We start from the raw sequence: 18,686 nt of genomic DNA, 5'->3' as shown, positions 1-18,686 counted from the left end.
TTGCAGTTCAATAAAAATGAAGAATATGGATAATCATTTATTGCTCCAAAATTGGCAGCTACCTACCCCTGGGCTATGCTGCTTGTTCCCATGTGATCTTTGGCCTAGTATTCTGGCAAGAGCCAAGTAACCAGCACTTCAGCAAGGCTGAGTACAGGACAGGGCTAGTGGCAGTGCATTGCAGCCTACTGTGCTCACAGAACAGCTGGTGAGGTCCCACTCCTGGTTCACCAGCTTTCATCAATGTCTAATGTCCACTAACTCTTGAAATAAGTTAAAAGATATTGTTTTCAAAAATGAACTCATATTTTACATTTAAAATACAGTACTCAAATATTTCATGCACTAATTAAAAAAAAATTAATGTAAAGATCTATAATCTTTTCTCCATTCTATAAGGACTGTTGTGCCTGCACCAGAATTATCACAGCACAAGCTTCCCTGCCTGTGAATAGGGCAGCTGATGTTTGAATTTTATACAAGCAGCTTAACTGTGCAAAAAGTCAACAACAATATTGATAATTAATTTAACACAAATAAATATCAAAATATGAAATCTGCTCTGAAACTGGGAAATGGAGTTTGCCACTTAAAACCATTATGGCTTCACAATTAACATTTGTGGAATGCAGCTCATCTTTTCCAGACAGTTTATATTTATGTTAAGACTTTAGATTCAAGTCTGAGAGGTCCTCCAAGATATATTTCTACCACCTAATCTGGTTAACCCTCAAATCTGAGTCTTCACCTTGGCTACTTTCATATTACATTTGATAGCTTGTTATTGAACAATCCTGAAGAAGGAACATCTATGGACAGATATGATAGAAAAATAATGTGTCAAAAGTGACTAAATTAATATCAATTTTCAAAAATTATGTTCAGTGACTATTAACTTTTATATTTTAATTTTTATTTAAACCAAAGTGTAAAGTACCATGATTAGGGCTGTGTACACAATTTGAACTGTGCACACAAGATGAATTTCAGAGAATCATCCAAAGTCAAGTATTTTATGATAAAATGTTATTCAATTTAATATTTTAATTTACATATCTATGTACAATGTACTCAACATTTGAAAACACACAGGTTAACACAATAAAACACTATTGGATGCTAAGGCAGCACAGAGATAGTTTGTGAATTCACTCTGTTGTCAAAAGCAAGGCACTGCCCCTTTAACTGCTAAGGTTCCTGAATTCAGCCTGCAGAGTTACTCTGAGCAACCGGCAATTGTCGCAATAAATACAGGCAAAGCCATTACAATAACATGCATATAATCTTTATAGAAAAAGACATTATGCACAAAAGTATTTTGTATTAGTATATGGCATCAACAGTATAAACATCATACAAAAAAAAATTACGAACATGGAATGTTTAATGCAGTTGACTGCATCCTACTAGCACCTACATTCTTACAACTACAGTATTCAGTAGGACCTGCTGGATTTGTAAAGACGGCTGGTTGAACAATTCTGACTTAGAAGATCTAGGAGATCTTGTCTTTCATTTTTTATATCCTTCTATCCAAACAACACAATCATCCTTAAAACACTTCACAAAAGATTGTAAAAATTGTATTTCCCACACCCCCTCCCCCACTCCTGAATCCTCTATATATGTTTCTATGCAATCTGTAGGTGCTCTTCTGGTTCACAAAGTCTCCCTGCATCAATTGTACTTATATCAGTACACATTATCACTATTATTCAAGTTCAGGTAACTTTGTCAGTAAAGTTAGTGCCGACAATTTATTGTATTTCATCAAATTATTTTAGTATTACAATAAATTAGAGTTTGAAAAAAAACCAACAAAATAAACTTCTTGAAGTTGTAGCACTTTCAAAAAAAATTGCACTTGGACATTTGAGCCAACAGCCTTTCATTATATTCTAAAAACAGAACTTTCCATCAGAGGTGACTTTGCACCACCACTTGCTGTCTATATGACACATCAGGAGCTATACTAAAGGCATCAATCACAATAAAAAGCATACCATCTTTGTAACAATTTTGTTGTTAACATTTTGAATAATGTTATATCAGTCATTCCCAAGATTCTTGGGTGACATGTTACAGACTGAAAAAGAGTCAGACAAATCATTTTTGCCAGGTTTCATTTTCCAAGGTGCCATGTGAGCATTCCCAAAAGCAGCAAGCAGAGAGTTTTTCTTAATGTATAGGATCCTCCAGAATAAAGAGCCAGGAAATATTCTTGGATATGGACATTAAAAATTGCTTTGTAGGGTAGAGAGGCCAGAACACCAGTTGTTTCTCCTCCAAACACAATCCACTTGGTTATAGAAGTCTGTTATTGTCAAGATAGACAAAAATAGGTAAAACATCTCAAAAAGGCAATGTATCCAGAAACAACTTGTCGATGATGGTTGGAGGTGGCACCAGATCTTCTAGTTTTAGGTAGAAAATGCGTTGGAGCCCCTGTGTACAGAGAGAACGCAGCTGAGGTATGATCCCCACTACCTTGGATAACGGCTGCCCTTTGTTTTCTCCAGGGCTGTTAAATGACACATGTTCCTTCAAGCAACTGATGATCCGGGATTGCAACTCTTCCACTTTCTTTGGTTCTTTTAACCCATGGCGATCTGTGCAGATGCAACAGGCAATATTACCAACATGCTAAACATTTTTCTCTGGTAATCGATGTGATAGTAGATATGAAAAACCCACATTTTTGCTATTTATTGCCCATCAATGCATTTGCTCACCCCCCGCCCCCCCCAAATGCTCAAATCAATGAAAAAAGTATAGGTCTTACTTAGATAAGTTCCTTCGAGGAATCCTGAACAAACTTTAATCTCACAGAGGTAAATGACATCAATTTCATCCATTAGAAAGTTAAGTCTTTGTTCTAACTGATGTCAATTCTGCTTCTCGGCACGATAATAAAGAACAATAAAGAGAGAGGACTATTTTTCAGCTTGATCCCCAAACTTCTTGAGTACCCAACTGTTCAAAAATTAGAGCCTCAGTCCTGGAATTTCTTATTTTTTTGAATACCCAAAGCACTTTAGAGAAGCAAGTTTCTAAAGAAAATATTTCTTCATCCAAATCCTAAATAGCCAGTTTCTTATTTTGAGATCATGCTCCTTGCAAAAAGAAACAGCCTCTCAGCATTTTTTCCTTATAGAGTTTTATTTACTTGTGTGATCACCTTACATTCTTCTAATCTCCAACTGCTTCTCCAGAGATATTCCTTCTTCATGTGGCTTGATTTCAAATCCAAACAACCACAAGTACACTATTGTATTAAGGTTCTATACTTCTAAACATTACGTCCCACTTAGATTGGGTCTTTGTCCTTGGTGACTTTCTGCAATAGTTCTTTATCATGTTACCCAAGTACATAGGCAATTCAGGTCACCAAGTGCGCAGGTGGAATAAATATCTGAATATTTTATCCTATCCTTCACCATCTTGATTTTATCTTAATCTTCCCCTTCAAATTAGTTTTAAATATAAGAATGTTTTGGGATTTAATCCTAAAGCAAAAACAAATTTATGCAGTTATGATAAATTTGAAATAACGGCTGAAAATGCTGGAATCAATCAGCAATGCAGTTAGAATATGTGAATACGGAATGAGAGTTAACACGATGAAAGATTATCACCAGAACCATTGTTTCTATCTCCACAAATCCTACTTGGCCAACATTTTCACTTTGGGGGCTGACATGAATAACAGTATTATGAGGAAGAAGTTGGAATATGGTTGTTGGGAGGTGGGGGGGGGGGTTAAATACAGAAAAATATGAAATGAAAGTCAAAACAACTATAGATCTTGGAAATGGCAAGTGCTGGAAACAGATATCAGGCCAGGCAGCATCTGTGGAAAAGGAAATAGCTCATGATTCGGGTCCAGGACTCTTCATCAAAATGGGGAATGAGAAATGGAGGAACAAAAGGAGAATACATCCTTCCAAGGTGACAGCAAGAGATACTTGGAAAGCAGGCCGTGGACATTATTATCCCTCTCTAAACTTCTCCCGCACTATGCCACTCCTCCTTAAAACCTACATCTTTAACTAATCTCTTAAGCATCTGCCCCATTATCCGCCATGTGGTTTAGTTGAGAATTCTCCTACAAAATACCTATTTGAATTTCATAATTATTCAGGGAAGCCATTTTAGCCAGTATGTAGTCAGACCAACAAGGAAGTTAGTTTGGGTGTTGGAAATGTTGTATTTAGTTTTAGAGAATGAGGCTGAGAAATGCAAAGAGAATCCAGAGGGAAAGTATTTTTGTGATAATGAACAGAATTCAGTTAAGCACAAGTATGAAAAGAAGACAATGATAATATAGGAATAATAGTTTTTTATTGGGGCAATGGCAGTTTTACTAAACTGAGAAGTGATTCAGACAATGTGAACTGGAATCCTCAACCTAAATCCATCTGATCTTAAATTAGAAGTATTCAAAACTGCAAATCCAGGGTGGTTCAGTGTTAACAAAAGAAAATGGAGGGGATGCACCCTTTACTGCCCAGTTAAAAAGGCAAGAAAGAAAGATGATAATAAAAGTGCAGAAAGCCAGGAAATGTATAGGGACTGCAGAGGTAAAATTAAATGGGAAATTGGGAAAACATGAAAAAAAGTGGTAAGTCAAAAAAGAAATCCAAGCATGTAAAGAATAGGGCTTATTTGGGGCCAAAACAAAAATAACATACAGGTAGAGATAGTGATTATGAGGACGCTCCAAATGAGATAGGTGATGTTGCAGATAAGGAAAAAATGTATAAAAACTTGGGCACTGTGAACATAATAATAGAGGAAGTAGTCTAGCATTTTACAAGTGAACAAATCAGTGGGCTCATTCAAAATAAATCCTGGGCTGTTGAAAGAAGCAAGGAAACTACATTTTTTTTAAAAAAACCCTCTCTTCACTAAGGGAATGGTATTGGAGGGTTTGAAAGTGCCAACGTTGCTTTTCTGTTTAAAGAGTGAGGAAGGGACAAACAAAGGAATTACAAACCAGTTAGTTAAACTTTGATGATCATCAAACTTTTGTAATTCATTCTGGTGGACAGTGCAAAATCTTATTTAGGAAGCAACAAATTCAACAATGATTTGTTTAAGGGAAATTTGTGTCCAACTAGCAAGTAACATTTGTGTAGCTAACAGAGGCATTCAATAAGGACGGTGCACCTAATATAATCTACATCAAACTTAGAAAACTTTCTGACAAGGTCCCACAGGCTGATTTAAAAAAAGTGAACACCTGGCTAACAGAGTAATAAATTGGATTCAAATGTGGTTCAATGGTAGAAAGTAAAGGATAATGGTTGATGGGTATTTTGCGATAGATTCCATAAGGCTCAGTGGCAGTGCCTTGCTTTTTATTGTATATATTAATAATGCGAACCTTAAGTGCATGGCCCATAATTAAGGAAGCTTGCAGAATGATATGAAAATTGTATGGTTGATAGCACAAGATGATATTGTCCATTTAGAAAGAGACGTGGAATTTAATCCAAGGAGGTATTATATGGGAAGTGTAAGGAATTGAGAGGATGTTGTTGCATGTGGAAAAATAGAGCGATCTTGTCCATAGATCTTATAAGTTGCAGGGCAGGCAATGTGACTTAAGAAAAAAATAACATACAGGATGCTTAAAATGCTCAAGCCTAGAATTTAAGACAATGGAGATCATGCTAGAATTAAACAGAATACTTGCTAGACTCTAACTGAAGAATTGTGCATAGTTCTTGATACCACTTTACAGTAAAGATGTAATTACACAGACCAGGGTTCAAAGAAGAGTTAGGAGGTAGCTGCCATGGTTGGAAAATGTAATCTATGAGGAATGCTGTGAAGGGTAGGTTACTTTCCTTGTATCAGAAGGCTGAATGGATGTGACGGGGATCAGTGGCAATGGCGATTGAGAGGACTCAGTGATCGGCGGCAGTGTTGGGGATTGGAGGCAGTCAGAATTTTTTTTGGGTGAGAATCAAAAATTATTTTAATGCTTCAAAAACCTTCCCTTGTTGTTTGTGGTTGTTTAAATGCTGATACAAGAGATTTGCTGTTGCTACTGGGCTGTTTTTTAAAAATGACCAGTTATCTGAAAAATTCAGCCATCCAAAATAGGTCTGGTCCTGACCATTTCAGATAATCAGAGCTGTGCTGTAGATCTATACAGATTCAGTAAATCATTACAAGTGCATAACCTGATTCAGTAAATGCTTAAAGAGTGATTTGAACCTCTGTGAATGAACAGCTGGACATCTGAATGGACCAACTTAAAATTTAAAAAAGCAAACAAGACCACAGTCCACTTATAAGTATTTAAAAGTCTGCAATAAGAAATCAAGCTTGGAAAATAGTAAGAAAGTTGTATCTGATATCACAAAAAAAATTTAACATAGCTATCTCTGGTGTGAGAATCATTGTATAATTCTGGGAAAAAACATGATAGAAAATTCCTACCTGTGATCATAACTAGAGCTGCTAGACATGCAAAAGTTGAAACATCAAAATTAAAACTTTGTAAATTTGTAGAGAATTCCTTGATGTTGTCAAGCCATTCACCAAATCCACGAAGGCACTGAAGTCGATGCAAAACAAGTCCACTACAGAATACAAACTTATCCTCTGCTGGAGCAGATCTGTAAATAATTGTTGAAATTAATGGATTTTAATTCTGGAATACATTTAAAATTCCACAATTTGTAGGAATTCTGAAACTATTAAAATATACATTCTACAATACACTGACGTACATGACATTCTTTACATGCACTATCTATGGGAATTGAATATTCACAAATGAGCTATTAAGAAAATGGCCTGGTTTCTAAACCCGGAGAATAGTAGTGCTATTAGAGATTGTACAGTACCATTTACTTACTGATTTAGTTAATGTCTAGTGGTTTTTTAAGATATAAGCTATTGGTCACATTTTAGAAAATTGAAGCAATCATTTAGTTACATTCAAAATATTTCCTTGGTTAATCATTTGCTGACGGGTTTTTCCTTCCACCTCAAAGCTGACTTTAATTAAAACAAGCAGAAAAAGCATAAAGCAAACAGCAACTCCATGGTAAAAACTTGCTCAATATCTGCTGCACAACACAAACAAAAGCAGACAAATCATTGGAATAAACTAGCATTTGACAGCAATAGAAAAATTGGAAGTTAAGTGAATGCATCTCATGACTTTAACATTGGAAACATTATTTATAGCTGGCAATGTTCATAATTTTACAAATACTAGGGATGTTCCATTTAAAGGTGCTAGAAAAAAAATTATTGCAACAATTCCAGCATATACCAAAGCAAAGGAAGTCGAAAATAAATCTGGTCTATTTTACTTTATGTGGAAAAATCTTCAATGTTTCAGAAACAGAAATCTTTAAGAAACAAAGTGTTCTGGATTCAAAAACTTCCACACACCACTAATTCTTGCAACAGTAAGCTTAACAGGATTATTTGTGGGGGCCGGAGGAAGTATGTGCTATGAATTTCATTCTACAGTGAGATCTATCCTTTAAAGGGTATATTCTAATCTAAAAATGTGAAAACGCTCCTCAAAATATTGTTTTACACTTTTGGAACTCAAACTTTACCTGTGAGAAAGTCTCAGTATAAAGAGTTCAAGGAAAGCTGATTCAATGAGTAAAGTCTTATCTTCCTTAGGCAGCTCACTGAATCCTGGTATTTTTTCAGCCCAGTTCTGTGTGACCTCCATGGAGGTAGCAAGGAGGCCATAGAACTGATGCACATACTCTGCATCATTTCCAGCTGTCGGCTGTTCAGTAGCACAGAACTGCAGGGAATAAATGACAACGTGTCAGCCAAAGACTTGAAAGCAAAATTAATTTTCCAAAAAGTAAATTTACTGGAAGAAATACAGAGATTCACAAGGCTGTTGAAAAGAACTATCATTGAGCAAAAAGAATTCTATTTCCATACTGAAAGTAATTTCTTGGAGGATCAATATCATTAAAAGCCAATTTTAGGAACATCATATAATATTGGTGGGTCGTAAGTCATAGCTAAATTGAAGTTAAGAAAAAACATTCAATTTATGGTAATTCAGCAAACGTTCTCATTTTAAATGTAGGTGCAAATGACACTTATTTACATACAAAAGTAAACACTTGCAGCAGGCACCTTTAAATCACATATTAACAGAAACAAGATTAAATTGGAATTCCTCATCTACTCTGATTGAGAAGATAATTCATCTTTTGCACATACGATATACAGGGAAATCATCAGAATATTTTTGTTGTAGTGTTTAATTTTCCACAGTTTTTTAAATTGATATTGATGAAATTTTGATAAAATATTTCAAAATAAATATTTGCTGTTTGACCAATGTCATACAACATCAAAGTAAGAAAATCATCGACAAGATTTTGAATTGAAAAAGCTAAAACCAAATTGCACCAAGTCCAAGTTTTATTGTTGGTATGAAATCAAATTAATTGGTCAGAGGTAAATATTAATTTCTGAAACAATTTCCTTCCTACGTTGCTGGGACAAAGGTTTTCTTAAACTTTTAAAATAGAAAAATCATAATGCATTGTCTTTTTTTAAAAAAAAAAGCAACAATGGAGTGTGAAGCGAATAAATCATTTTTTGAAAAGTAAAAGAACAATGTTGCGAAATTTTGAAAACTTCAAATGAAGAAAATATCACAACTTCTCAGTGGAAAAGAACAACACCTGCATTTACCATTGCTACACAACTTGTTGGAATCAACAATATTTTTCTCATCTGATTATCAAAATGAAATATGAAAACTTCTTGCTGACCAGTTCATAAAGTAGCATATACAATACTATTAGGTACCATCATATTTACAAAGTCACTCAAATACACTGACATCCTTAAAAATCATCCAGTTCTATAATACTACATAACACAATTCAGTTGTTTTGATCAAAAAAAAAGATTTAGGTTTTGGCTAGGAATTTACAAAATACTAAAGTATATATTTTTCAATTAAATGAAATTTAAATTGAAATTCGTCAGTCAACCCAGCACTTATTAATATAAATAAAAAGTTTTAGTAGATGTGATAGATTTCAGCTCCATGCACATCTGTATTTACAATGGCACCATCTAGTACCCAGTAACAACCATGGCTATCTACTTCATTCCCCATGTTTACATTTATGTAAATTTTTGCTTACCTGGGAGTAATTGTGACTGCTTGGAGTGGAATCCACAAGTGCCCGCACAAGAGCATTCATCATACTGATTGGGGGCGAGGGTGGGGATGGCTCTTGGAGTGGGCTCTTTGGTTTAGAAGGTAGTCGGCCCCTTCTCCCCTTTAAGCTGTCAGTACGGACCACTAGAGAAACAGAAATAAAGTCAGAAACAATCTCCAACATAAAATTATTTATCCTAAAGATTTAGGATGAAATATCTAAAATATAGTTACAATAAAAACACAAAAATGCTGGAGGAAGTCAGCAGGTCTTGCAGATACATAGGAGATAAAGATATGTTCAGGCCCAAAACATTAGTTATATATCTTTACCTCCTATGGGCACTGCAAGACCTGCTGAGTTCCTCCAGCATATCTGTGTGTTTTATTACAATCATAGCATCTATAGTGTGTTGTTTCACAAAATGTAGTTACAGTATCATTTTCTAATATTATCAATCTAAATTGTGTGTTAAAATATGTTTTACACTGCACTGTGTAACATTTTTAAAAACTTTTCAGGTCAAGGGATTTATAAATTGATAAAACATTAAAGCCACATCTCCTTTGATATTATACTAACAGAATGACTGCGGCTTTGCTCTTTATTATTTGGATTTCCTTCTTGATTCATTTAAAATAGCCTTTTACCTATTGGCCTACTAGCTATTTGCAGTATGCTTTTGAAGATTTAAAAAAAACAGGAAATGCTGAAGTGACAGTTAAAACCTAGAGATTGGCTTATTCAAACTGTTAATCCAAATGCAAAAAATAATAAAGAAAACAATTGCTGAAGGAAGTTAACTGGAAGAATTTATTCCAAACCTCATTTAAGACCCCAGCAAAATGTTAACGGTTTCATTAAACAAGAGGGTAGAGTGGATTAGAGCAGGTTTGGAGGTTGTTGTCGCATTCTGCCAACTGCTAGCACTCACCTTCTTTAACCATCCCCACGCTGAGACATTTCTGGAACCTGCAGTACTGGCATCGATTACGCCGCCTCTTGTCCACGGGACAATTTTTATTCGCCAGGCAAACATATTTTGCATTTTTTTGTACCGTCCTCTGCAAAGAACAAATGTTATTACTGCATGTTTTCTTAGAAAAATTTAGCTGACAAAGCAGACTCTAATCATGGTATGAAATGCGCCAAAGCTACTCGGATAATTAGATAAAATTAATTTCCTAACACGTTAGCCTGCAGAAAAACAATTTTACTGGTGTTAGCTCCTGACAATGAGAATCAGTCAGATTCGTGGCAGGGAAACTCTCAAGAGACAGGCAGCTTTAAATGATAGAATTATTTCTGAAATTACCGGGTCATCACATTATACCACCGAGTATAATATCCCTCTATCCTAATATACCTTCGGGGATCATTTTCTACTTGGTTTATTCCCGGGGTGATTACTGGCCTTATTAAAGAAATTTGAAATGGTTTGGAGTAGCATTTCTTTAACTAGCACAGCTTTAAAACAAAAATTAAACTAGCTTAGATTTCACTAATCAAGACTGATCACTACATTTCAAATCACATTCGGAGTCAAATGTTAATTAAATGCTATACATCTTTTTTAAAAGCAAGCCATAGCTAGATGACTATAACAGGTTAAGTTAACTGTATAGAATTCAACCTTGCTTCTGGGCAGAGAACAAATTTTATTTTTATATAAACTAGAATTAGGAAATCTCAGTTTTGCTCATTTAGGCAAGGTTATTAATCAGACAAAGAAATCGCTGAATCATGTTGTCTATAGAGCCAAACAAAAAAGTCCATTATAAATATAGGCTCCTTGCCTTTTGAAAGAAAGGTTAAATAGACAAATTAAGTGAATTAATTTCTGGTAACAATTAAATGTTTTATTGGTAGAAGATGGAACATCCATTCTTCACTTTTGCAAGTGTGACTTGACCCTTGCCCCACATGTGAAAAGTTATTCCAGCCAGTCTGATTGCCATTGGTGAATTCTCTTATTCTGAAGTTACACTGCAGCTGTTTCAAATATTTCACGTCCCACAGTCAACTCTGACTGTGATCTCTGCAATTATGAAGAATAAGATAGATAGATTTCTAAACACTCTGTTCAGGTGTACAGGTTGCTTGGAAGCAGTTTAACAGAAGACATGCTCTATAGTAAAGCAGAGAAGCTATTTATAGCATTTTAAAAATTCAGTAGTACTTGTTTAATTCTGGCATTTCATTCCCAATTATATTAGTGTTTATCACAATCATCCCAGTATTTCACTTAGTCATAACTGTTCTTTCCAGACCCTAAATTACAGTGATATATTCTGTGTTTCAGACTGCATGTCTGAAATTTATTTCAAAGTGTTATTTCAAAATAAATTATAGAATGCTTGCAGCACAGAAGGTGGCCATTCTCCATGTTATACCTGCTGACCCAGAGCAACTCTCTAGTTCCACCCATAGGCCTTTTCTCTGTAACCTTGCTAACTTTGCCTCCACCTATATTTATCCAGTTCATATTGAAGGCCACAATGGAACGCTTCTCCACCATATTCGCAGGCAGTGAATTCCAGAGTTCATCCACGTACTCTGTACAAAAAAAATCCTTGTGTCACTCTTAATTCTCTTCCCCACTACTTCATATCTGAGACCACTCATCCTCGACCACTTCAGCAATAGGAACAGCCTTCCACAATTCAGATTGATATAAAATACAATCTCTCTCTCTCCTCCAAACAAATCTTCAAGAAAAACGGACCCAACCTCTCCCACCTGTACTTGTAACTGTAGTCCTCAAACCAAGAACCATTCTCGCCTATCTATTCTATGCCCTTTCAAATGCTTCACAATCTTTCTCTAATGTAGCCATTTATCTAAATTGTTCGCTAATACCCAGTGTACACCAATTGCCCTTTTTGCACCTGTTTTCAATGAGGTTGGTGTTATTGAAGTATTTTTAATTGAGGATTTATATCCCCCCCCTTTCCCCTGAAGCATTTAATGTCACCACATACATACTATTGGGTTTTAAATTCTAGTCACTACAGATTGGGTTAAGCACCTGGTGTATCCCCTTCCAAACTAGTTTACCAAAGTAAATAAACAAATTCAATTTATTTTAAAATAGTTGCATTAAAAAGTTATGCACTGTAGTCCTATATTGGGGTTAACACAAATATTTTGCTCACAGGCTGTTTTTGGCCTTTACAATATGTTCTTTTGTAAAGAGCCACACAACACTTGGCTCCTTCATCTCATAAATGATTTGGAGATGCCTTTGATAATAGTAAGACGTGCCATACCTTAAAAAAACCTTTACATCCTTCGCAGGTCCTAACTCCATAATGTTGACAGGCTGCATTGTCCCCACAAACAGCACACATCCCTTCTGAAGAAGACGAGCCTCTATTCGGTGGAGAGGGCAGACTCTGGGTACACTGGCTAACAGGCATTGGGTGGAAGCCCAAGCCAGACCCCTTTACCAAGTGTAGCGGGTATTGATGAGTGTCCATTACAGGCTGTGTGGAAGTACTCTCAGCTCCCATTGACATGTTCATTGGGGGTTCATAACACATGTGGCTGCTGGAGGCCGGATTGTGTGGTGGAGACTGCTTGAAGGCAAATACCGGAAATCTTGGTGGTGCGGTCTTCAGGGATGCATCCAAGATATGACTTGAGGCCATGCAAGTCTGGGTCACTGGAGGCAACGCGTGAGGCTCATCCCATATAGATGACTGCGGAGATGTGAATTGTGGCGTTGTAGGAGTTGATGGGGGAGACTGTTTGAAGTAAATGGAGGTTGATGGTATGATGTCCTCTGTTTGATGCTGAATTGATGGCTGGTAGCTATGATGGGAGGCATCTTCCAGTTTAATGAGAGACCTCTGTGAGGAAGAGTGCACTTGATACACACATGATGGTTTGAACTCATAGCTGCCAGAGTAGCCAGTCTCCATGAAGGTACTGAAACTGGGTAGGGAAGTGGTGGCTGTAATTTCAGTGTTGCCCATGTCCATACCAAACTTCATATAGGAGGGTTCAGTATGTACCAAGTCAGAGCTATAATCTCCACCATAAGCGTAACTCTGAGCTGCAAAACTGGCACCTTGTGGTGACGAGCTGTATTGAGTTTGCACACAGGGCATATCTAAAAATGAAACAAACATTCTGAAATTAATAAAGGTGGAAACCCGGAGAAATGCGTTGATTTGCTAGGATCGCTGGCATTCATTTTATTTCAGGTTACCAGAGTCCGGACCACTGTTTTCTGTATGCATTCACATTGCCAAGCATCATTATTATATGGAAACCAACCACAGAGATCAAATGAATATTTCGATGACATCCTATCAGATAATTACAAGTCACTGGCACACTTTCCGCATATGATTAAACCCCATTTATAGATTTTATGCATTTAAAAGTTACAATTCCACCATATTCCTTTGGCAGGGACAGATTGCGACTCTGCAGCGCCCAACTTGTGTCACTATTGTTTTTCAAATATGCATTTGTGAATAACTAGATCTGTGACACTGCACTATGAGTCTGGTGCATACACCTTATTGTGTCACTGGACGGCAACTTGTGCCTATGTTTCGCTCTGAAAACTCTTTTGAAATGTACATGTGCGTTTCTGGGCTTGGGAGAGGGGCCGCAGTTTATCATTATTTTACTAATACTATTTTAAATCATCAGCTTGGTGATTAGTTTTGCCAGATGAGTGAAATACTTCCGTTTATTGACGAGATGAGCTCACAAAGCCAGTCTCCCGTATGGTTTTGAAGTCAGTAACACAGACGAATTCCGCCTACTGTCAAACATACAGTTCGCAGTGTGTGATTAAGCAGACATCTTATGAACACTCCTTTCAAAGAGTCATAGCCCAATAGATTGTTCAAAACGAGCAGGAGAGACGAGAAAAAATAACCAGAGGAATGAAACGTTCAAGCCAGATACAAAATGCATAATGGAAAATTATTTATTTCGACTGGACGGTTATCCAAATCTAAATTCTGCTCTTCAATAATAAAAAGGACAACGCAGAGTCAACAATTCCTGTACTGGTTGAAAATTAATAGATTGCGCCAGATTTAACAAAACATAAAGATTCGATTGGATAAACAATTTAGATGACTTAATCCAAGAAGAGAATCCAGGTGTATGTTTCAGTATGTTCACACCTCTTTACTGCATATTCACATGCTCAGTGTATAAAGTTTATCTATGAATACACCTCGATTTGCACGTGTTTTGTTCACATTCCTTTGTTGCTGGCTTGTAACCTGACGGGTTTATATGTTTGAATTTATTTTTCGAATATAAATTTGTATGTAGTCAAACCATTTGATGTATGTGGGTTGATATGTAGATAAAGCCCGTAGATAGATAATGATTTCATACTCAATGACGCCTGGATATACAGTTTCATACAAGGACCCTGTATACATGCTCGTTCCCACCCATACTTATTTTTACGTTACTTTTGTTATCTTTCTTTTATCGGTTTGTAGGATATGTCGAGCCCTCGCCCATTCAACTTCTAGATCTCGAGATGAAGACCAAAATACTCGATGATTTACTACCCATGTTTATAATTTTATCATATTTCCAAATTATCCGCAGCTGTACAAGAGCAACTAGGGGATTAAAGTGGAAATCGAGGAAACAAACAGGATGAATCAATACAAGACTGGAAATTAAACAAAGCCCAGAAATGACAAAATTACAAGGTAACGTCTTCTCTCCCCCCCCCCCCCCCCAGAACAAGGCACACGGGATTTTGCAGCGAATCTCCACGTGTATGATGTACTTGTGGGTGCATTCTGTTGTTGACATACAACCAGTGTCTACCTGTGTGTGCTGAGGAAGGGAGATATTTGGCTCGCTGAATGTTGGCTCGGTGTAATGCCAGAGGCTCGGCCGCTGTCAATTCGTAGTCTCTGGATTGACCGCTCTCGGGACTTCGCAGCACTGACTTTGTGCTCGGGCTCGGTGGGAGAAGCTCTTCCGAACCAAGATCTGAAAGGCGAAAGGGAACATAAAACATCAGAGCTGTAGCAACGATGAAACGTACTTCCCTTTGTCCAGATCATGGAAAGAAAATCAGATTTGGGACATCGGTGAATGGTGGTACTTTTTAATCCATTACAAAAGGTTGCACCAGTTTCATTGAGACGCCGAGAAATTGCCTTGAAAACCTAAACTGGAGTCTAAAATGCATACAAAATGTATTGTAGGCAAATGATCGCTTCACCATATTCACTTCATTTCGCACCAATTTGAAATCCGTGATCAATGTGAAATTATAGTGGATTATAGGGTATAGTGAAATTTAGCTGAATCGAAACAAACTCTACAAGTCCTCCACTCGCAATTGATACGCACCTCACAGCGAAGTAGGTGTTACTCCTCGATTCGAACGGAGTTGGATGATGTGGCAAAGCCACTCTTGAGGTTTCTGTCTTCGGTAGATTGCCGGTGGGGATCCTTGTCTCTCTGGAGTCCCGAATTAAGTGGGAATCCTACTGCACGCACGCTCCATGTTATAACAGAAAGAAACGCGACTTGCCCACAAGGCTGGAGATCACCGGACATTCTACTAAACTAACCGGTTAAGACGCATTCACAAAAACGCCCACGGCGTTATTAAAACATGTCATTTAACTTTTGCCATCGTTTGCCCTATTCATGACAAGAAATCGATCGCAGTCGGTGGAGCTGCAGCGCCCCCTCTCAATTTATCTAATGTGCTCAAAACTTTCCAAAGTTACACGAAATATCTATCTTTTCCACAAGTCTAACAAGGTTTAGTTTAACACGTTAACAATTCAATTTCATAAACATCCACAGAATGGCGAGCCAAAACAGGGTTAACCCCTAAAAACAACCCAGCTTAAGAGTTTAATGTCAGATACGGTGACTGGCAACCTCAAACTACCCATGATATAAATCCATTCGACAGTCCAACTGAGAACATTCCTCTCTCTTCTCTTCAAGTTGATTGTTTCACCCATTGGAAACGGTTCTCTCCCCCCCCCCACCCCCCCCCTTTCAATGTTGACCGGACATTCAAATGATCAGAGAACAATTCTCTTAAGTTATTTTAGGCTGGGTCAGGTACGATACCGCGCTTAGGCGTTTTCTTCCAAATGTGGCCCTGCGATCGTCACGTCAACTTGTCACCCGTGGGGCGGGAGGGATCCCGGTCTGGAAACCGGAAAGGAGATTCCGAATTCGGGGTTACAATATCGTCTTTAATATTTTATTTGCATTCAAGCGTATCCAAATACCTTACTTCTCGAAACGTTCATAGCTTGGCCTGCAATTAAGTATTTTTTTTAAAAAGATGAAACATTCATCTCCTTTAGTCGACTCCTTTGCACGTTAGGATCTCCCTCGGAAGAATGCTCTAAATCAGTTGGTTACCTAGAGAACTGGCAAGGTCTCTTTAAGCATCCTCCTCGTTACCAGATGCCCATCTCCCTTGCAGCAGTCGGCCATGACGAACTGCTGAGAAATTTTCATTTAGCGTAAATAATAACAGAAAAAAAAACTATTGCTATCAACCACCCTCTCTTTCAATAAGGCCAGCACTACCTCCTCTGAACGGCAGACAACAGCCCTTGGCAGGAGAATGTAATGATCAATTATGAAAAATTAAATGCGTTAAACATATGAAATACAAGCAAATAGAATCAGTATAATATGTCCTTGGAGCATTAGGTTGTCATAGCTAACGGGGCATGCTTGCACCATAATTACAAGTTACCTAGTTATGCAAAGTGTACCCAGAAAATTATTAGAGTCAAAATCCGCTTCTTTACTTCCGATGGATGCGATGCACCGAACATTTCGCAAATATCAGTTTCATAGAAACATGCCAAAATCAACAGCAGGATAAATGGGCAGCCACAACTATATATATATATATATATATATATATACACACACACACACACACATAGCTAACGTGGACTGGCTTGATTGCTGATTTTCCAATAAAAACAATGTTTGGGACGGTTGTGACTTTGGTAAATGTACAAACTCGTCCTGTGCCTTGCTCGGCCCGCAAATGAAATATGAAATTTATAGTTGACATGCATTTTGAAGACTTGGATACTTGATTCATCCGCATACAACCTTCTAATTTTGTCAATAAGAATGCATTTCAAAGCTACTCCACTGGCAAGTTCAATTTAATTACCCAATTGACACATTTACACAAGAATCGTGCTACAGTTGCGACTACAAAATATTACTCAACAAAAAAGTAACATCTGAAAGCGAAACTATTAATAAAAATGCATAAATATAGGCAGACAAAACTTAGACAGATTACACGTGTTGGATCAATAGAGTGTACAATTAGGCGGTGTTATTTCCTAACCGAAACTCTGAATATTTAGGACCACATCCCGAAACAACGTGCGGAATAATAATCAACACTAATTTTGTTCTAGGGCACCACATTTCAGCTTGATAATCAAGCACTACGGTACCCTCTTCAGAATGTGTTTGCAATGGAATCAAATAGCCACTAAATAACTATACACTTTCACTGGAACATAACCAATTATACACACAGACAAATGTAAGACAAGTCGCATCTATTCATCACATCGTACCAAACACCCAGCCTGCAGCATTACATTACCATGACAACTACCAGAAATACCTTAATACCCGCTGATCTCCGATTGTCACACACGCCAAAGTGGTTGATTAACCCATAAATTCTCAAGACACCAGAGACTGGAATCAAAGGACAAGTTCCAAAGTACATTCCAATCAACGTTAACAAAATCCCTTTGAATTGCAGCTTTTTCTTTATATAGCATACCCATTGTAACTTTTATGATGTCCACTTAGTAACTTATCGATACGTACTTGATTGCTGTGACGGTTCCGTCTTTACATGTAATCAAATAGCTTGCCAAGTTGCGAGTAGGTGTCCAATCCTAATCATGGATAGATCACAAAAACAGTTGTCTTTAAAACATCATTCCCAATAATTGAATTAGTTCTCGTGTAGATCCGGATTCTTCTTCACCAGAGGAGTTCATCAGCAGAGAAAAGTGTTTGAAACTGTTTCCTCTGCTCCTTTTCTGTGTTGTGAACGCTCCTCCGAATGCAATGTGCCTTTGTTTATGTGCAGACAGAGATCAGTTCAATTCCTCACTTTGTGAACGTCATTTATGTTTAAGGAGGGGGTGGGGGCTTGTAAAAGCTGCTTGCCTATAGGAGGAACGCCGGTGTCTCCATAAGAGCGGCTGGAATGCAGTAAACGTCAATTGTGACGCCTCCGGGCCGCATACGTCACGTTGACGCGACACGTCAGCTGCCCCCGTTTCTTTCTTGTGAGTGCTGAAATGGGTCTTCGGAGATTTTCTTGCCCGGCCCCTCAGTCGCGCGCCTGTGGCCGTGCACGCACAGACGGCACACGAACGATGACGAGCCGCTGACAGGCTGGAGAAAGGACAACTCCACTCGCTCTTGGCCCTCCTTTATGATCCCCGCGTAAGGATGTCATCGCCT

The 18,686-nt window shown here is 37.6% G+C and overlaps 1 protein-coding gene across 2 annotated transcripts; it reads right to left on the bottom strand.

The window, feature by feature from the left end:
• Window positions 1-1,011: 1,011 nt before the first annotated feature.
• nr4a3 (nuclear receptor subfamily 4, group A, member 3) lies at window positions 1,012-18,677 on the bottom strand. Of its 2 annotated transcripts, XM_069913563.1 has the most exons (8): window positions 17,992-18,677; window positions 15,003-15,170; window positions 12,452-13,296; window positions 10,117-10,246; window positions 9,165-9,325; window positions 7,590-7,789; window positions 6,451-6,629; window positions 1,012-2,609 (listed from the first exon to the last, which is right to left on the bottom strand). In XM_069913563.1, exons 1-8 carry the CDS (start codon window positions 17,993-17,995, stop codon window positions 2,353-2,355), a joined length of 1,944 nt encoding a protein of 647 aa, XP_069769664.1. In that variant the 5' UTR covers window positions 17,996-18,677; the 3' UTR covers window positions 1,012-2,352. The 2 variants fall into 2 exon arrangements, with proteins under 2 accessions (XP_069769664.1, XP_069769665.1); XM_069913564.1 differs by lacking the exon at window positions 15,003-15,170 and having other exon boundaries at window positions 18,039-18,677.
• Window positions 18,678-18,686: the final 9 nt, after the last annotated feature.

Source organism: Narcine bancroftii, chromosome 1 (assembly GCF_036971445.1).
Source record: "Narcine bancroftii isolate sNarBan1 chromosome 1, sNarBan1.hap1, whole genome shotgun sequence".
NCBI classification, from domain to species: Eukaryota; Metazoa; Chordata; class Chondrichthyes; order Torpediniformes; family Narcinidae; genus Narcine; species Narcine bancroftii.
This window is presented reverse-complemented; position numbering and strand designations above follow the sequence as displayed.

Coding starts and splice junctions, on each gene's coding strand:
- nr4a3 (XM_069913563.1), bottom strand. Junction 6,630..7,589: donor ATACTGAGACTTTCTCACAG/GTAAAGTTTGAG, acceptor AATTATTTACAG/ATCTGCTCCAGCAGAGGATA. Junction 2,610..6,450: donor AGCTCTAGTTATGATCACAG/GTAGGAATTTTC, acceptor GCATCTGCACAG/ATCGCCATGGGTTAAAAGAA.